Raw genomic sequence first — 17,929 nt, 5'->3', positions numbered from 1 at the left:
GGTGCCAGGAACCGGCCACCGAGGTGCTGGGGGTGAGAGGTGCAACATTCTGGGTTCAATTTTATAGAGGAGAGAAAGGAAACACACGGGGACTTTCTTCTAATCACATCTAAAAAGAAACACCAGGGCTTACAAGGCCACACAGCAGACCCATGGACATGCCTGGTAGCCATTAATCTTTACTCCTTTCCTTCTCCAAAGGAAATTGTTCACCAAAAGAGGGAAAATAGCTCCTGCCTCACTGCTCAGCTCTCTCAGCAACCATCCATGGCTAGTTACAGTAATCTGCACGCACTATCATCATTTAAAAGCAACCACGGTTGCTTTGATTGGTTTTACACATACCCACAAACCCTACTCCAGTGCTGGTTGCAGGAGACAGCTGCTCTGGTCGACTGTGTATCTGGAGATCTGGAGATCTGGCTCTGGGGCTGACCACAGACTGGTCTACTGTCTCCACCTTGTGACAGAAAGGCTATGCTGGCAGCCAGGGACCTCAATGGCCAAGAAAGGACCTGCCGAATAAAAAACGAACGCAGCAGGCTCCTACGATGGCTGCGCAAAGGACACGATCGCAGCTGTGCTTTGGATTTCACTCCCTCTTTAAAACTTCCTCTGCGGAAAGGAGTGGGAGCAGACACAAAACACATGATGCTTGTCCTTGAAAGTGGAGAGAAAACCCATCACAATACTCTCTGTGGATATTCTTGCATCTCAGAGAACTTTTGCTCTTCTTATTTTCGCATTGATGAATATTGTCTTCTTCCACTGTATGCTGAGACAGAGAGAACTGATCCTGCAAGTCCATCTCCTCTAAAAATGGAACATAACAGCATTACTACCAAGGATACAAATCTTCTAAGCTTTCCTGTGCAATGGGATAATGAGGTCTGCTCTGTTCAATTCCTTGCTTTACAACCCAGAAAGCTGCAGACAGTGATAGAACACCAGCAAATATAGAATTACAAGGCAATAGATGTTTTGGCACAGATTGCCAGATGTGGTCATGTACACATACATCATTGTGTATGTATTTGTCTACATACATATGTTTGTAAATACATGTATTGTCACTGCAAAGATAAAGGAGAGTCATATCTCAAGATCTTGTGGACTTATGAAACAAGAGGGAAATCCCACCCTTTCATCCACTGCTGTCACCTTTCCAGCTTTGTATCGTGATGACAGGGAGAGGGGATGTTGGAAACCCTTGACCATGGGAGCTGTCACCCTGCTCTCGTTTTTCTAATGCCCGTTTTCTATTTGAGCCAGAAAGGTGGATGTAGTTTCTCTACAATCTACTTGCATGTGAGCTTGTCCTCTGCTGCCTTTGACCCTTCCAGCAAGGCTGAAACAGCACAGCCCTGTCCCAGAGCTGCGCAGCTCCTGGGGGCGAGAGGCTGTACCTTATGCCCAAGCAGAAGTTCCCTTGTGGCAGGTTGTGCCTGTAGCTTCCTGTGCTTTTGCTGTGCACCTCTTAGAACGGCCCAGCTCTGCCTTCCCTGTGACCCCTCGTATGTAGTGAAAGACAACAGTTAGATCCCTCTTTTACCTTCTCCAGGCCGAAAAAGCCCAGCTTTCTCCTCCTCCCCTCATACGCCACGTACTCCAGCTGCCAATGGCTTTAGCAGCCTTCCTCTGGACTCTCTCCTGCTTGTCTACATCCCTCTTGCAGTGGGGCGCACCAGGATTTACCAGATGCAGTCTCCCAGTGCCAAGAAGGGTAATGCCGGCTACACTGGCTAATGCAGACAATGAAAAAAACCTTGTCAGTGCATGCAGGTTTTATCCAAGTTTCTCCTACACCGGAGTCCGATGCTAGGGAGCCAGAAGACAGCAAAATGCACGGTTAGAAAGAAGCATGGACATGTCACATAAAATGCTACAAAGCTTTTTATTTTTCTTAATGAGGTATACATTACACGTAAAATGCCACCATCGCTTTACATGCCGCACAGGCTAAATGAGAACATTTGACTTGGTGGGAAAAGGCACTGCTGTGAAACGCTGGGCTCCCCACTTTGTCACCAAAGAGGCTCAGCTGCTGCATGGAGATACAATAAACAGCTGGTAAGAACAGGAGAGCTGCTGCTACTACTGTCTGAGAAGTCTTGACAGCTTCTGCTGCAGTTGCACGGGAGGAAACCACCTCATTGTCTGGGAGCATCTGCGAATGTCCACTGCACAGTGCAGGAGGGTTATACATACTCCTACTCAAGCCAAGAGGAAGAGCAAGTGAAGGGTCAGTTAACAGCAAAGTAATCTGGTAAAACTGACTTTAAGGAAAAATGTCTGCTTCACCTTTTGAAATCTGTCTCCTAGTCCACTTTTGAAAAAGGTTTCTCTTGCTTAACACAGCCATGTAGACCTGCAGGGCAAAAGACCCACCTGAAGCACAGAATGGAGCAGAATACTTCCCAGCAGCCAATCCTACGTGGTAGGAGACTGCAAGAGCTAGAATTGGTACTGATACAAAACCCTTCTCAAACGGGAGCTGAGCTTTCCCTCTGGCTGGTGGTGTAGCACGGGGCTCTTCCCCTGTACCACCAGCCAGCCGCCTCCATCGGAGCACAACCTCACCTGCAAGGTTCCCGACTCCTAGGCCTATACGTATTATCTCGCGGCCCAATGACCTTTTCTGTCTGTGATTGTCCTCCCTTGCCTCTTGTTTGCTCCCTTGCATAAACTGAAAGCAGAAATGCAGAAAATTCATTTGTTGAATTACTGGGATGATCCATTTAACTGACGTGGAAATTTGAAAGGCCTTTACCATGCTCCCTAGCAAAGCACCACTGTCACTGAACTGAATGACTGGGTGATCCCAAAAGGGCGCTGACTTTTGCATCAGTCCAACTGAACAGGCCTTTGGGAGGACAATGGGGGAAAAAAAAGTTTCCTCTGTGAAGGTAAAACATAAAAAGAAACATAACCTTTCTTTTACCACCCCACGAGCCCCATCTTTGTGCCCCTCTCAGCACAGACCCACTGAGACTGCTATTAGAAGCAGTTGGTGTTCAGGTAGAAATACCACCTCCTCTTCTTTTATCGAGCACTGATTGGATCAGACAATTTGAATGTTCACAAATTACTATTTGAAAAGGGAAGATTTCCCCAAGGAATGGCAGAGTTTACACACAATCTGCAGCTCACGTAGTGCAAGTTGCAAAACCAAGATGTATTTTTTGCGATCAGAGAGGCAAACATTGAACAGAAAAAAAAATAAAGACAGAAATGCAGTACAGACCACAGCTGTGTTACATTTACAAAAGTTAAAACTGTTTCTCTTCTTCCTCAGAACTCCAAAGAAAGCCACAACTTACTTCGTTTGCGACTCAAGTTTCAGGACAGAGTTTTGCCTTTCAAGTCTCAATTGCAGTATCTGGTATTGTCCTCTAATCCTAGCTACGCTGAGAACTGGATCCCAGGATGACTGTATTTTTCTTGCTCCCATCAATGCCTGACTAAGAAGATGAATATTGCTTGTACTTCAACACCCAACTGTCAAGTGAACACTGAGAAGAGTGTAGAGGACGGAGCTGTAGTGTGGTCAAAGGAAGGTATTTCCCCATAGTTTTTCCTTGCTCTTTTGAGCTCACTAGTATTGAAGTCTTGGATTTCTCTGTATTTTAGTACACAATTTTCCAGTGAGTTGGCTGCTCACAGTTTTTCTCTTTTTCACCACAAAATCGGTTGTAAGTTGTTTTTGGATCAAATCCCAAGATCTCCCTTTCCTCATGGATCCGGAAGGAAAATGTTGAAACTGAGGTGCCTATAAAATACCTGTGAAAAAAATCAGAATGGGTTTGTGAAAGGGGCCAGTTTTTAAAATGCAAGTAATTGATTTCAGTCTAATGAACTTTAATGTTCATTGAAATGATACGATAATGAAATTATCATATATATTATATATACACAATATAACTATTATACATCTATTATATATATCAATTATATAATATCATGTCATATATGATTTGTAAACAACTACATCTGGGTCAAAAACAGTATTCAGTTTTGTGACAGTAAGATTTGGCTCCTTAAAGAAAAGTCAAATTCGCTACCTTGCATGTGCGCAGATCCACTGGTCAATCACGGCCAAACCCCCATCTTTGTAGAGTTCCAGCTCCTCCCAAGAGGGTTCAAACCTCACCATCTCAGGCAGCAGTTTCTTGAGCAATTCAATCTCTGAAAAAGGGAAAGATGCAAATTTATCTTTACGTTATAAAGAGCAACTTGCTGCTGTCATAAAGTGTAAGTGTTTAAGGAAACCTGGGGTGAACAGTTACGAAGCAAGTGAAACCAAAATCTACCTACAAATTTTACAACATGTTTGCAAACGTCAGAGTATTGTAGGCGGCGGGGGCGGGGGGGCCAGTGGGGCAGAGACGCGGTGCCAAGGGGGCAATTCTCAGGGCGTGGGGAAGCCTGCAAGGGGTAGAACAGACGCTACCACTAGCCTCGCGCTCTAATCCTACCGGGTAGGCGTACCAAGAGGCCTTTCTTGACAGCAAACTTAGATTAGTCATCGCAGACGCCATGCCCTGCAAGGTTATTCTAACATCACGCATTGAAACAGATCCCTAGATACTACCGGGTGGGAGATGCAACCCTGGGATAAGGCCTGGGGGGGGAACCCCACCCTTCAGAGTTTCTAAGGTTTGGCCACACACAGCCAGGTCCACACCAGTCTGGCATTGGGGCAGCCAAGGGGAAGGTCGGGTGGCAGACTTCAGAGGGCCCTTCCCACCAGCATGTCCGAGAGTCTCTGAAATGCTAAGAAAAAAGGTGGAATGGAAGAAAGAGCAGGAGGAACAGGCAAATTCAATTCCCAATTTCCCATTGTAAAGACCGTCAAACCTCCTATGGGAAATACTAAATGAGTGATTTGATACCAACAATTCAAGCTGGAAGGAAACAAATGCCCAACCTTGTTCAATTCCCTACTCAATAATGGAGGCACATGAACTTTCAGTCATTTATAAAAGCAAAGTGGTAATTGCTGCACGCACTGTCAAAAGTTATCAATCCTAAACTGACTATAATATGCCTACCCTCCTCGACAGCATCAGTGGCTACAAAAACTTTTTCAAGCTTATGCATCTCCAAGAGGCTGCGGATTTTCTTTACTGCTCCTTGCAGGGAAGGGACATCTTCTCTGTGACCCCAAATGAAGTCTTTCCTTCTGAGATGAACCCCAAGGTATGGACCACCTAGAGCTGTGCCCATCTTAACCTAAGAGAGAAAGATCAATAAACTTTAAAACTTGAGAGCACCACGATTCGTTCACACTGAAAAGGCCTGAATGCATGATCTCTGGATAAGGCATGGAATTACTCTAGCTGCAGAAAGTAATTTTAAGGTACAGATTGGCAGTATTTTGGGACACTTATTGCAACGTTTTGATCTTGGGTGGCCTGCATCATAAAAGAGAAACTAGAGTGTGAAACCTTCGTAAGCAAAAATTGCTCTCCTTGACCAAATTCACAACTGGCAGTTTGCAGCTGAACTTTATACCCACAGATGATGCTGAATACAAGAAGAAATACAAGTTTCCTTTAGTGAAACGAGGGTAACAAATCTAGTACCCAGAACCAGTCAGCCATATCTCAATAGACTCCGTTAACTCATGTCACACAGGGAGAAGAGGGTACAGTAGGAACACGCATGTCCACCTCGATCTGAGCAGGGAGAGGTAGATTCACATGGATCTTCCAATATTCCCTGCAGTGTACAGCCAGGAGTTCACAAATAAATAAATAAATAAAATTATTACATTTGCTATGGGAAACAGATTGTTACGATTTTACTTTCATCTGTGTCCAGTCCTCCTTGTAATGAGTCCTGTCTGCCTCATCCGTGGATTGAAGATACTTGTTTCTAAACTCGTCTCCCACTACACGAAGGTGTTTAGCAAACACCATGCTCCGACGGGTCTGTTGGAATAAGAGCAGATGCCGAGTCAGAAAAAGGGAGAGCTAAAAATGACTAAATGGAGAGAGCTTCACATACACAGAGCTTCCAGGATGCAGTTACTTCTGATACATCCATGCAGCACTACAAGCAACAATTCCTAACATTTCATCTGAGCTTTAACTGTTTAATCCTAATCATAACCACATTTATAACCAGCATACTCGTCTGATCCTGCAATACATAGGTGTACGGAGTAGACTCTAGTTATTTACACAACAGAACACATAGTATACCAAATTAAACACTCTAGCAATATACCTCACCTTTGGAAACAAAAGCTGGGCGAAGACTTTAGCGCAAGAATAAAACCTGCTTAAAAAAATCATGCGTCTAGCCACAGACACTCCTATCAAATTCAGTGGAAAAGTGACGAAGAAGGAATTATTTCCTTCACCTGTGGATAATAGCCTCTTTCAAAGATTCTGTGATGCAGTTACCACTGCACACAGTCACACATGGCCTTCTTATTACAGGCACACACAACAGAACTAAGGAAATCCCACGTGACGTAACACCGTTTGCAAAGGACACCTGCCAATTTGGTCTAATTCTTAATTTTATGTAAGTCTGTAGTCTGTCTGATGGGCACCAAAGAAGGTACAACGAAAACACTTCTCTCCAATTTCCAACAGCCTTTTTTCTCTCAGCATGGCGAAGCCCACAGTGGACAGAGTTCACTACACAGCAGAGAAGCCAGGCAGAGCACTACTGGTACTCCAAGACACAGCCACACCGATCGTGCCTTTGCCTTGCTCTAGCAAAGAGGCAGCCTTTTTTCACCTTTTCCCAGAGCAGCTATTTCTCCATATGCCAAACTTGCTGTGGTTGAACTGGTTCCTCCTCCATATCATTCAATAAGACACAGAACAATTTAGTCTTCTGTAAGATCCATCACACTGGTGATGGAGATCCACGCCCCTCTAAATATTTAATGGAAGTACAAAGCTTGCGCTTCTAGCATCTTTAAAGAGATCAGCACTGGCTTTCTAATCCCATCCCAAATCCTTCAGCAAAACATTTATATTAAGGGAGGATGTACACACTGTCTGCTGCAGAACGCTCGCACTGCACAGTTCAGAGAGAGACATTTTCCTTCCTTTTTGTAACATGTCAACACAATACGATCCTGTCGCGTCGAGTCATTGGGTACATTACCCAAGATGTGATGACCATGGTATGCTCAAGAGGCAGCAAACATGTGTACGCAACCCATGGCAGGGCAGTGCAGTGCACTGGGGAGGACAATAAACATCTTTGAATGCTATGCTTGTGTCAAACGCCTCTGAACTTCATCCTGACGGATTGCGCGACTGCCATGTCACGTTTGGCACCCACGCAGCATGCTGTGCCAAGTTTTTCCTGGGTGCAAAGCACTCCTCTGACAGCAGCTGTTCTGGATGAACACTTATTTTGCAACAGAGTATGTAAAAGAGAAAACAGATGAATGTGTGAATCTCCACTGTTATACTTTCTAAAGTGGATGCTTTCTCTATGTGGTTATCCTCTTATTTAAAGTATGTTTCAAATGTGCATGTGCGACATTGCCACCCTTTCCAACTACCTCCAAGTTTTGCTTCTTCTTCCTTTCTGTCTGCAAAGAAACAAACAGAGAAGGGAGAGACACTTCTCAGAGGTGCATGGAAAAAGACAAAAGGCCCTGGGCCCAAGCTGCAGCAAGGCAACTCCTGTTTGGATATCAGGCAAAACCTCTTGCCCACAAGAGTGGCACAGCCGTGGGACAGGCCCCAGAGAGGTGGCGGATCTCCATCTGCGGGGACTTTCCACTTTCAGCTGGACACAGCCCTAAACCACCAGATCAAGTTCTGGAGTGCAAATCTCGAGGCAGGGCTGCCGAGACACCCCCCTACCTAATTTTTTCTGTGATTCTAAGTTTGGGAAAACAAACAAACAAGCAAACAAACAAAATCATTGTTGGTTATGCTCCCTTTCATGTACATGAATTGAATTAATGGTACAGATCCTCTAATTCTTTGAAATCGTACCGCCAAAATGATGAAACCAAATGCAAAACTGCTGGCTTTTTTAGACTTGTCCTTAGAGAACTTTCTGCTTCCACGGTAAAGCGCTCATGTGGTCTACCTGCTACACTGATGCTCTTCAAGTGATTTAACAGTTGCTCCTAAGCCATTTTGGGAGCTCTTTCCTGCTCTGTAGTCATTCAACCATTAAGAATCCCCAAACAATATCTTTCAGCTTGCAGTGGTAGAGAAGCCTAGACAAAAATGGTGACAACTGTGAGAGCAATACAGCTAAATATTAAATTCAAATATTTTTGGACACCAAAGACCTGGTGCAAAGGTTGATTGCAAAGAGAAGCTGGCTTGTTACAATTCAAAAACTTCTTTGAGACAAGACGGCATCTGTAGCAAGATTTATAAAGAACTCCAGCTGTTATCCAGAGAGTTATTAAGAAAAAAACAACAACCAAAAATCATGCAGGTAGTTAAAACTGAAATAAAAGAAAAAAGAATATTTTCCAGAAAGTTTTAAATAATTTTGAGACAAGTTCAAATTGTTGAGACAATGTTTTACATGGATTTCATGTCTGCTTTTACAGGACTACAAGTCAGACTCAGAAATGATACGTGGGTTGCATTCCTCCATTTGGAAAGTCACTCTCAATGAAAAATTCATAGTTAGCAAACTACTGTTTGGTCCATTTCTGAAAAATATGCCATATACCAAGTGAATAGCCAGATGTTTATATCTTACAAGACTGAAGTCTATGTAACTTGTTTCATAATATCACCAGAGTCACTTTCTCTCAGAAATTTTAATTATATCAAGCACTCCATATCGTGATCCGTTTTCCTGTGGCTGAACCCTTAACTTTGTCTTAAAACTGTTCCTATAGGAATTATTTTACCATAGGCCCTTGGGTGGGGTCTCCCAAAGTGCTCAGCGTTACCTTGAAACTCATGGGAATTTTGCCACTGAAGCCAATGGGGAGACAGTTAGGACAATATTGAGCACTTTCAGGAATTCTTTTCAAAAGTCTAATCTTGAGGCTGACTAGACAAGAAACTGCACAAAGGCAGCTCCCTTCTGATTGCAGATGTGTTGCATAGGGGAGGTCCTTCTAAATGCCACGCCCTGCAGCACTGAGTCTTTGGGGACAAGACACCAGGACAAATTCCTGCATTACATTAATCCACAGCAGCCTGAAGACCATCTTTAGCATACACTGCTGAAACATAAGACACAAGTTACTTTCAAGAAAAGAAACCCGAGGCAAAACTGAAGCACGTATCTGTTATTGAATTTTTATCAGAACCAAGTAGAAAGTCTAGAGAAGCTAACTGGAAAATACTCACATTCCAATAATCTTTCCCTCCGTAGTGGTCATGAAGAAGGTTTTCAGCTCTGTCTAACATCACTGACCTATTAAAAATTGTAAAACTGAGTGCAGTTCCCTTAGGAATAGAATTTACATTACGATGTTTCTTTATACAGTTGCTAGGATAAAGCACAGACTATGATCTATTTGCAAAGGGAGCACGGGGAATGAGGGGTAGGCTGCCAATCTGTTCTGCATAAAGCAAATTGTGACCCATAGCCCGCTGGGGAGAGAAGGGAACTATCCCATTGCATGTTCCTGCCCTCTTCCTTAATAAATGGTCCTCTTAATTCTGACAGTTAAACACAAACAAGCGTTAACAATCCCTCACGTAGTCCTCACAGTAGTTGCTGCTGGAGAAGTAAGATTGCCAACAGGGAGAGTGATCCAAAGAGAGAAGCGACCTACGAGATGATGCTCAGCCTTGGAGCTCGTGAGAGCCTCTTGGAAGAAACAGGAGTCATGCTCACAAAAGCAAAACCAGAGAAGGTGTTTTCCACATGTGGAATAAAATGTCCTACAGTAAAACAACAGATCAAAGAACACATCGACACTACAAAAACATGTGTTAGCAACTAAGCACAAATTTTAAGATGAAAAATTTTCACTAACATGAAAACAGTCTGTGCTTTTCATAAATACACACAGTTCAAGATTATGTACTGGAAACAAAACTGCACAATCCAACTTCTAAGAACAGAAGAGATTTTGAGAGTTTTGAGTATCCAAGAGCATAGGGGATGTAGGCTTAGTTTGTGCTCTGAGCACACTGAATATGAGCAAACACACAGAGAAATGCTTCTGCTGAAGGGGGTCAAAGTCATTATTTGGACCTTCTTCTACGAAAATGAGAAGAAGCAAATAACCAATCGACTTTAGATTATCACTGCTGATAATCAGCTGGACACTTGCACATCAGGCTACAAATAATCTGGAAAACAGAGCAGACTGTGCTGGTGGAGAAGCAGCACTGCATTTAACAGGAAGCTTGGAGGTGAATCTGATTAATAATCTAAATGTATCAGGAAGATTCCTATAAGTGACCATACCTGAAGAGTAATAATACAGTACTAGGACCACACAACTGACTGTCTGGCCAAAAGGGCAATATGAGAGATCAGAGAGGCTACGGTGCACAAGTCACCACAGCCATTGGAGATTTCAACTATCCCCAGGTAGGCTGGGCAAGCGTCATAGCAGGACATGACTAGGCAACTGCAGTTTGAGATACTGTCAAAGACAGTTCCATGAACTAACTGGGCTGGGAGTAGCTCCTGACATAGTCTTCAGCAGCAGCAAGACGCGGATCAAAATCTCACAGTGGAAGAGCTACCCTGTGACAGTGGCCATAAACGCACTCATCTTCAACATCCTACTGGATCAACAATGGCCAAAGGAAAGTTATCACAGTTGCATTCAGTTTCAAAAAGGGGACTATGCAAAAATGCAGTAGTGTCCAAGTGAAGAAAACAGAAAGGCTCATAAACTCCATTAAGTTAAACAGAAAAAGTCAATAAAGAATGTCAAAAAAGAATTTGAGCAACAAGAAATAAAGGCCTTCAATCTAATTGCAAATCTTCATTTTAATACAAAGAAAAAGGAAATTAAAGGCTTAACAAGCACTTAGAGACCGTAACATCATGACAGAAACAGCTAATGTGATTTTTCATAGCTGTGCGCTAGGTGGAGGAGCTGGGAAGATTCACATGCCATAACTACTTTTTACAGGGAAACTCATCAGGGAACGTGTCTCAAACCAAAATGTCCATAGGAAGTGTGCAGCAATGGAACAGCTACACAAAATGAACCAACAAATGGCCAACACCAGCCAGTATTCACCCAACAGTTGTCAAGGAACTCAAGGAAGAAGCAGCTGCCCCACTAATTCTGGCATGCAACTTCTCACTTAAAACTGCAACACAGCAAATGTGAAGTCAATTTTCTAAAAATGCACTTGGGGAGGTCTGGGATGCAACACAGTGGTAAACCTGATGCCAGTACTGGACAATTTAATAGCGACTATTACAAAAAACAGAATTAATGGATACCTAAAGTAAACTGGAGAAGTATCAACACGGAGCTCTGAACTCTGAACAATCAGAGTAGTCTGAAGACATAAGCACACATGCGGGTAAGGGAAATCTCATTGACATTGCCTACCAGGATTTGCTGACAGCCTTTGTCACACGCTTTTAAGAAAATTTAACAGCAACAGCACAGAGGGAAGGTCCTTGCACGGATTTAAGAAAAGTTTAAAGACAGGGATAAATGTCCAGTTCTCATTGTAGAGGGAGGTCACAAGCTTTTCACCATATTCCTAAACCTACAAAAGGGCGTGAACTTTGGGGTGACACAGGTTGTCGACCATTTTAAATTACTCAGAGCAGCAAAGACAAAGGCCAAGTGTGAAGAATTAGAGAAGTTTGATGACTGGCCAATAAAGGGGTAGATGAAATCTAATGTGCATCTAGTAAAAAAAAAAAATACTGGCTTCATCTGTTAACTAAAGGGCTTGATGCTCAGGAATGAGCACAGTTTGATGAAAATGTCAAGGCAACACTCATCAGAGGTCAAAAAAGGGAACTTATATATTAGGAATTACCAGAAAAACAGAGCATGTCATTATACCACTACATAATGGGTTTACCCGCACTCAGCGTGCAGGATCCAGTTGAACTGTGAAGGTTCAGAGAATGGCAGCGAGGATGACCAAAGGCATGGAATGGCTTTCACACAAAGAACAACTAATGAAGCCAGGACTCTTCACGCTGCAGAGGAGGCAACTGAGGGGGAATATGATAAGAAAGAAGTAAAATCATGCATGGTGTGGAGGTGAATATGGAAGAGCTGTTTGTTCACTGTCTCTTCCACTACATGAACTAGGGGACATTAGATGAAGCTTGCAGGTAGGAGTTACAAAAGGAGGTGGGTTTTCATAGGATGCACAGTTAAGGTGCAAAACCTTTAGGTCTTGTTCCAAGATTTTGTGGATGCTAACAGTGTGCTTGGGGGTTCAAAGGGAAGCTTGCACAGATCCATGGACTTACTGAAGGATATAAAAGACAGGAAGATCACTTTTGGCTCAGAAGGTCCCTACAACCACAAATCTGAAGGATGTGACAGGACTCAGGGGAGGCATTACACACACTTGCCCAGCTCTTACACTTTTCCCCAGACATCTGATTTTAGCGACTCTTGGATTTCACACATTAAACTAGACCGACTTTAACATGAACCACTAGTTTTGACATGAATCAGTGTAGCTGCCCCTACATTGCTGTTATGTTGGTACTTCTCCCTACTGGTGTCTCATTGAGAAATGTGACCTTATGGATAAGGTACCTTCTCTGCATGTTAGGAATACTTGGGCACCACTCCTAATTTTTCTCTTGATCTTCCTCATCACCAGAGCTGTGACAGTTGCCATGGAAGAGTTAACTGTAGGGCTAAACATGGAGACCTCTATGGCTTACTTAATCCAGTTTTCTGCTGTCACTGGCAAAGATTATGGTTAACTCCTACAAATAGAACACATTCCTGTTAAAAAGCAGGATGTTGCTTCCTCTGCTCCCTGCGGGAGATACTACAGATCCCCACTGCTCTGCTTAGGGAAACCTTCATCTCATTTCCAATTAAATCGTATTGATGTCAAATTTTTGGACGTTTTTGCTCTCATGGCAAAACTGCACTTCAGCTTACATGGTTTATGTTTCTGCTATGGATTTATTCCCCCGATGTATTCATAGACAGTGATTATTTCCTCTTCCTGTTCTCCCCTATACCCCAGTAGCTTTTGCTTTGCTACGATATCTTCAGTTGTTACAGGGTCACAGCTAACTGGAAATACTTTGCTACTGGGATAATGTAAACGTGCTCCATCTCTTATATAAGAGCTTTCCTCTCCTCTGATCATCCTACTGGCATCTCAGAGCAGAAAGATGAAACATGCTGCTTGCTTTCCTAAACCCAGCTCACACTATTGAGGATGGACGTCACAGGAGACCAGGCACTGCACCTCGTGATCCGAGACGCGGGCTTGGGAAAACACTGATTCCACTCTGTTTGTTCCCTCTTGACCCAGCATCAAAGGGTAAAGGAAGGAAAGGCAAACACAGGGTGGCAAGGACATTTAGCTACCTGAGAGAGAATATGAAGGAGCTCAAGGATATTTCCTCTTAGGTTTTAGCACTGCAGCATTTAACCTAACTTACAGTTAGGTGTTTCTTACAGTGTAAATTACTTTTGTAATGATTTTAATTATGATTACAATAACTCAATGATGAAGTACCACAACAGTGGGACATAGTCTGTAAGTTCCCCCTGCTCTTCCCACCTGGCAATGGGTTTGTGGGCCCACAATACAACAATAAATAGTAATACAAGGCAACTCACTGTGCTGAAGTGTTCTTCAAAAGGATGGGAGCCACAATAGAGGCAGATCCTTGGACAGACAAACAAGAGAGATTTAGGCCCCGCGTTTCCTCGTAACCCCAGAACCATCCCCTGAAACGGAACACAAAGTATTGGTTCACAGGTTTGTATTTTAAATTAATGCCATATATAATGAAACAAATAAACAGTACACCCTAGAAAGATGATATATAATGTAAATAAACCAGCCAGCTCCTTTATACTGTTTTTGTGTGAAACAACAACTTTCTAAAATTAGATCTTCTATTACTAATATAACATTTTATTATTGATGGGGTTTTAAAAACAAAGTGAACCCCAAGCATCCAGAGATTCAAGACAACACTGCAATAATGGCACAAGTCTGTTCTGTTAGAGTAGGCAAATGTCTCACTGAATACAACTAAAAAGACGACCGAAAGGACTGCTAGATGTTACCTGTAGTACTCATGTTTGTCTTTGGAGTACATAAGCTGATCAATGCATGGCCTTTCATCTATTTTTTCTTCCCATGTTCCTTCTTTCCATCCTTCTGCGTAGCCTTGTAGAACATAAATCTGTTCAATAAAGGGCCCACCTGACTCTGAGCAGAAGGCAAAGCAAAGCATTTGTGAGCATGAAAAAACACACGATAAAGGTATGAGCTAGCATTACTTGCAGTTAAAAAATGTGCTAGAAATGCTAATATTACACTACTCTCTCTCTTCCCTGTTTTCCCTATAAAAAAGGAAAGGAAGTTCTGTGTGAGCCAGAAAAGCTAAATGGGTCAGGGGACGTGACAACCTGCTACTCCCACCCAGCTAATGCGTGATTTCATGTGCCAAACAGAACTGAATTGCTATGGAAATGTGAATTTAAAAGCTGGGTAAAACACACCATGAAGCACAGAGGTTTTCAATGCTCTAGGTAGCTGCTATGGGAAGAGAGCCTCCAAGAAAATGATGAGTACAAGCCTTTCTTCCCCTAAATTTCAGAGTTTCTAAATGCTTTTTCCTGAAAGGTAGGGGACAACAATCCCTTCAGAGCTCTTTGCAGAGGTGTGACATTTGGTGGCCTTTATTTCCTTTGCTTAAAGAGTCTGTGACACTGCTGCAGATTTTGGCATTTGGTGATTAGCTCAACATGGCATTAAATCCTAAAGGAACCAACTTCACAGTTTCCATATTCTTAGGGAAAGCCTTTTGCTTATATACCATTTAGTACACAAAACGCAGGGGATAAGTATTTTGAATATGTGCAGCATCGATGATGAAAAAGCAAGTTCACTGAAGAACCCGCTCTACAGCTTTTACTGCCCAACCACCTCCAGAAAAAAGTGGCTTGTCTGTATTTCGACAGAGAGCTGCAGCCTGCCTCTCTCTCCTTACAGAGTTGTTACTATGGCCAAAATTATGCAGAAGTATCTATGACTTTAACCTTTTACTGTCTTTTCTGCCGAGGGGCCGAGGAAGTCGAGGGGCTGACAGTGCTACATCAAATGAGCTGCCAAATAATTGGATTATTTCATCCTAGTGGTTTGTTACTCAGCACAATTCTTTCCCATCCCTCCTCTCACCACCTTTAACTTTTTTTATTTCACATATAAGGACAAACCTGTGAAGAAACCACTTCAAATACTTAGTCAATTGCAGATTGTATGATTCTGTACTCTACCTGCAAGGAACTGCTCATATTCGATGACAGGGATGTTCCTGTTGAGGCTTGGGAGATCGAAGAACTCGGACCAAGGGATCCGGACCTGAAGGATGTCGGGGCTCTGCCAGTGATAAAGACGTCCCCAGGGAGGCAGAACTAACACCCAGTTTTCACTTTTCAGCAAGGTCTTTAAAAGGGAAGCAATGCGAATATAGACATCTCTGCGAAGGTTGAACCCTTCAGGAGGATTTACATCATACAAAAGGTATCTGTGGAAAACACAGCAACATAATCACTTCAGGGAGTTTAAACCTTTTACACATTTTTTTTTTACCCCACAATCATGTGACGCAACACTATTGGGAGGGAAACTTCTTTCATGAGTTTGCGGTATTCAGAAGATGGAAGGGGATGAAGAAGGGAAGGTAGAGCAGTGCATGCTGCTGCGGGGGGTCACAGGGGTCTCTTCATGGGACATCATCAAGGTCGCACATGACACGAGCCTTTCCTGCTGCAGGGTGGGATGTGGGGGGCCGCGGAGTGAACCCCTCGAATGTCTTGCACGTCCTAAGGGTAACGTGATGTGTGATGAGAATGATGAAACAACTGGCACATTCCTTGGGCTAATTCCTGTGAGTTGAATATGAAGGCTGGAGGACAGGTTCAGGAGGGACAGGGGAAAAGGGCGCACCCGCCGCCGGGCAGATGGGCGGGGGTCCCCAGACCACGTTCAGAGTAGGAAAGCCCCCAGACAGCTGCGACAGGGGCACCTTCCAGAAATGACGCAGACAGCACCAGCAGGTGAAGGAGGACCTTTACGGGCCCACCAGCCGACGGCTCAGAGACATGGAACATCACCTGTGCGGGGGGACCTGCCGTGTCCCCTAGGGACACCACGCAGGACGCTGCGATGAGTGGAGGGTCCCGGGGGCGGCAGGGGCTGACCCTGGCAGGCAGGACTGGCCTGCGGCGAGCGGGCCCGCGCTGAGGCCGGTGGGGGGGTGGTGCCGCCCAGGCATGGCCCTGCCGGGGCCCAAGGTGTCGGGGGTGGGGGGCCGCTCCTCACCTGGTGCGCGGCGCAGCAGCAGCGGCGGGTAGCGAGGAGGCGGCGTGGCCGGCGCGGAGAGCAGCGGGCGGCGGCTGGGCGAGCGCTGCCAGGCCCAGTAGCAGCGGCAGCAGCGGCGGCAGGAGGCGGTAGCCGGGGCCTTGCGCCGCCATGCCCGCGCCGCGGCACGTCCGGGGCGGCCCCGGCGGTGGCCCGGCCCCTCGGTGCGCGGGCGGGAAGCCGCGGCTGAGTCCCTGGCGCGGCTCCCTCAGAAGAGGTCCGCGGTCAGGGGCCGGAGGCTGGCGCCGGTGAGCCGGTTCAGCTCCTCCAGGATCTCCACCTCCTTCTGGTACATCTGCGGGAGGAGGGCGCAGGAGAGACGTCACGGTCAGCGCCGCCGGCACCGTGCTCCGCGGCTGGGCTAGCGGCGTCTCCGCGGCCACGACGCCGGCATCGAGGCGAGCCACAGCTCAGCAGAGCCGCCCGCCCGGCGGGCCGGACCCGCAGATTCCCTGCCACGGGGGTGCGAGACAGGGGGATGCTTTCCACCCGGGGGCGACCTGACACGGGCTGGACACCGCACACCTTGCCCAGCTCCAGGGCATCGCCGTACCTGTTCCCACTCGGGTTTTGTGTTGTGCTGGTAGCCAAGCAAATGGCACAGTCCGTGGGCTGCCGTCACCTGTGCAAAGAGGCAAGAACGAACCACACATATTACAAACTTAACCCCAACGCCTGCGCAGACAGCCCTGGCACCAGCCACGCACGAACCGGGGTACGAGGGGTGAACCAGGGCACACCCCGTACCAGGTCATTTGCCGTTTTACCAGAACTTGCAGGGAAGAGCTGGTACGCTGCACGCAAAACGACAACGATCGGGTAGCGTCCGCACTCACCAGTTAAATAAGCTTTCAAACACAGAGCTAAACTTTTAGAGTAAGCTGTAAGATCATCGCCTCCTTGTTTAGCCCGGCCGGGCTAGGAAAGCGGCAGCTGCTACCCTCTCCCCGGGGAAAACCCCGCAGCTGTCCTTCCCTGCAACGTAGGATCAGGGGGACCGCTGCCCGCGGCCGGGCTCACCGCCAGGACGCTGTCGAAGTCCTCCCCGCTGGCGCGGCACTGCTGGTGGATGTACTCCACCCCCAGGAAGATGTCCCCCAAGTTGTACTCGTCTCGGCAGCGCGGCCGCGGCAGCTCCCCCGCCGCCACCCGGTGGAAGGGGAAGGAAAGGACGTCGGTGGGCTCCGGGCGCTGCCGGTACGCGCCGTTGAGACGCCGCATCAACCCGTTGCCAGCGCAGACCAGCCCCACGTCGAAGCGGGAGGCGCCCAGGGCGGCCCGCAGGGCGCACACGGCGTGGCGGAGCGGGGCGCGGCGCACCGGCACGGCCCGCTGGGCGTTCCGCAGCACCACGCTCATGATGGCGGCGCCCGCGGCAGCGGCGGCTGCGGGACCCCGCCTACCCTTCCCGCCCCGGCTGCGCCTGCGCGGTCCCGCCGGCAGGCCCC

General features: G+C 46.0%; 2 protein-coding genes across 2 annotated transcripts; both read right to left on the bottom strand.

The window, feature by feature from the left end:
- Positions 1-3,154: 3,154 nt before the first annotated feature.
- On the bottom strand, positions 3,155-16,594 carry POFUT2 (protein O-fucosyltransferase 2). The gene is made up of 9 exons (XM_075153839.1): positions 16,443-16,594; positions 15,395-15,645; positions 14,180-14,324; positions 13,724-13,834; positions 9,309-9,375; positions 5,808-5,933; positions 5,052-5,232; positions 4,062-4,185; positions 3,155-3,780 (listed from the first exon to the last, which is right to left on the bottom strand). Exons 1-9 carry the CDS (start codon positions 16,592-16,594, stop codon positions 3,627-3,629), a joined length of 1,311 nt encoding a protein of 436 aa, XP_075009940.1. The 3' UTR covers positions 3,155-3,626.
- On the bottom strand, positions 3,155-17,873 carry YBEY (ybeY metalloendoribonuclease). The gene is made up of 11 exons (XM_075153840.1): positions 17,502-17,873; positions 17,035-17,103; positions 16,443-16,776; positions 15,395-15,645; positions 14,180-14,324; positions 13,724-13,834; positions 9,309-9,375; positions 5,808-5,933; positions 5,052-5,232; positions 4,062-4,185; positions 3,155-3,780 (listed from the first exon to the last, which is right to left on the bottom strand). Exons 1-3 carry the CDS (start codon positions 17,838-17,840, stop codon positions 16,690-16,692), a joined length of 495 nt encoding a protein of 164 aa, XP_075009941.1. The 5' UTR covers positions 17,841-17,873; the 3' UTR covers positions 3,155-3,780; positions 4,062-4,185; positions 5,052-5,232; positions 5,808-5,933; positions 9,309-9,375; positions 13,724-13,834; positions 14,180-14,324; positions 15,395-15,645; positions 16,443-16,689.
- Positions 17,874-17,929: the final 56 nt, after the last annotated feature.

The sequence above is a fragment of the Calonectris borealis genome, chromosome 6 (genome assembly GCF_964195595.1).
Source record: "Calonectris borealis chromosome 6, bCalBor7.hap1.2, whole genome shotgun sequence".
Classification (NCBI taxonomy): Eukaryota; Metazoa; Chordata; class Aves; order Procellariiformes; family Procellariidae; genus Calonectris; species Calonectris borealis.
This window is presented reverse-complemented; position numbering and strand designations above follow the sequence as displayed.

What these genes read in the sequence shown, in the direction of transcription:
- POFUT2 (XM_075153839.1), bottom strand. Translation starts at nt 16,594, where the DNA reads ATGGCGGCGCAAGGCCCCGGCTACCGCCTCCTGCCGCCGCTGCTGCCG. An exon ending in GCTGCTGCGCCGCGCACCAG is followed by an intron (nt 15,646 to 16,442) that starts GTGAGGAGCGGC and finishes TGTTTTCCACAG; the next exon opens with ATACCTTTTGTATGATGTAA. An exon ending in GAGGGAAAGATTATTGGAAT is followed by an intron (nt 5,934 to 9,308) that starts GTGAGTATTTTC and finishes TTATTCCAACAG; the next exon opens with ACCCGTCGGAGCATGGTGTT.
- YBEY (XM_075153840.1), bottom strand. Translation starts at nt 17,840, where the DNA reads ATGAGCGTGGTGCTGCGGAACGCCCAGCGGGCCGTGCCGGTGCGCCGC. An exon ending in ACTTCGACAGCGTCCTGGCG is followed by an intron (nt 17,104 to 17,501) that starts GTGAGCCCGGCC and finishes CTCTTTGCACAG; the next exon opens with GTGACGGCAGCCCACGGACT. An exon ending in CAAAACCCGAGTGGGAACAG is followed by an intron (nt 16,777 to 17,034) that starts GTACGGCGATGC and finishes CTCCTCCCGCAG; the next exon opens with ATGTACCAGAAGGAGGTGGA.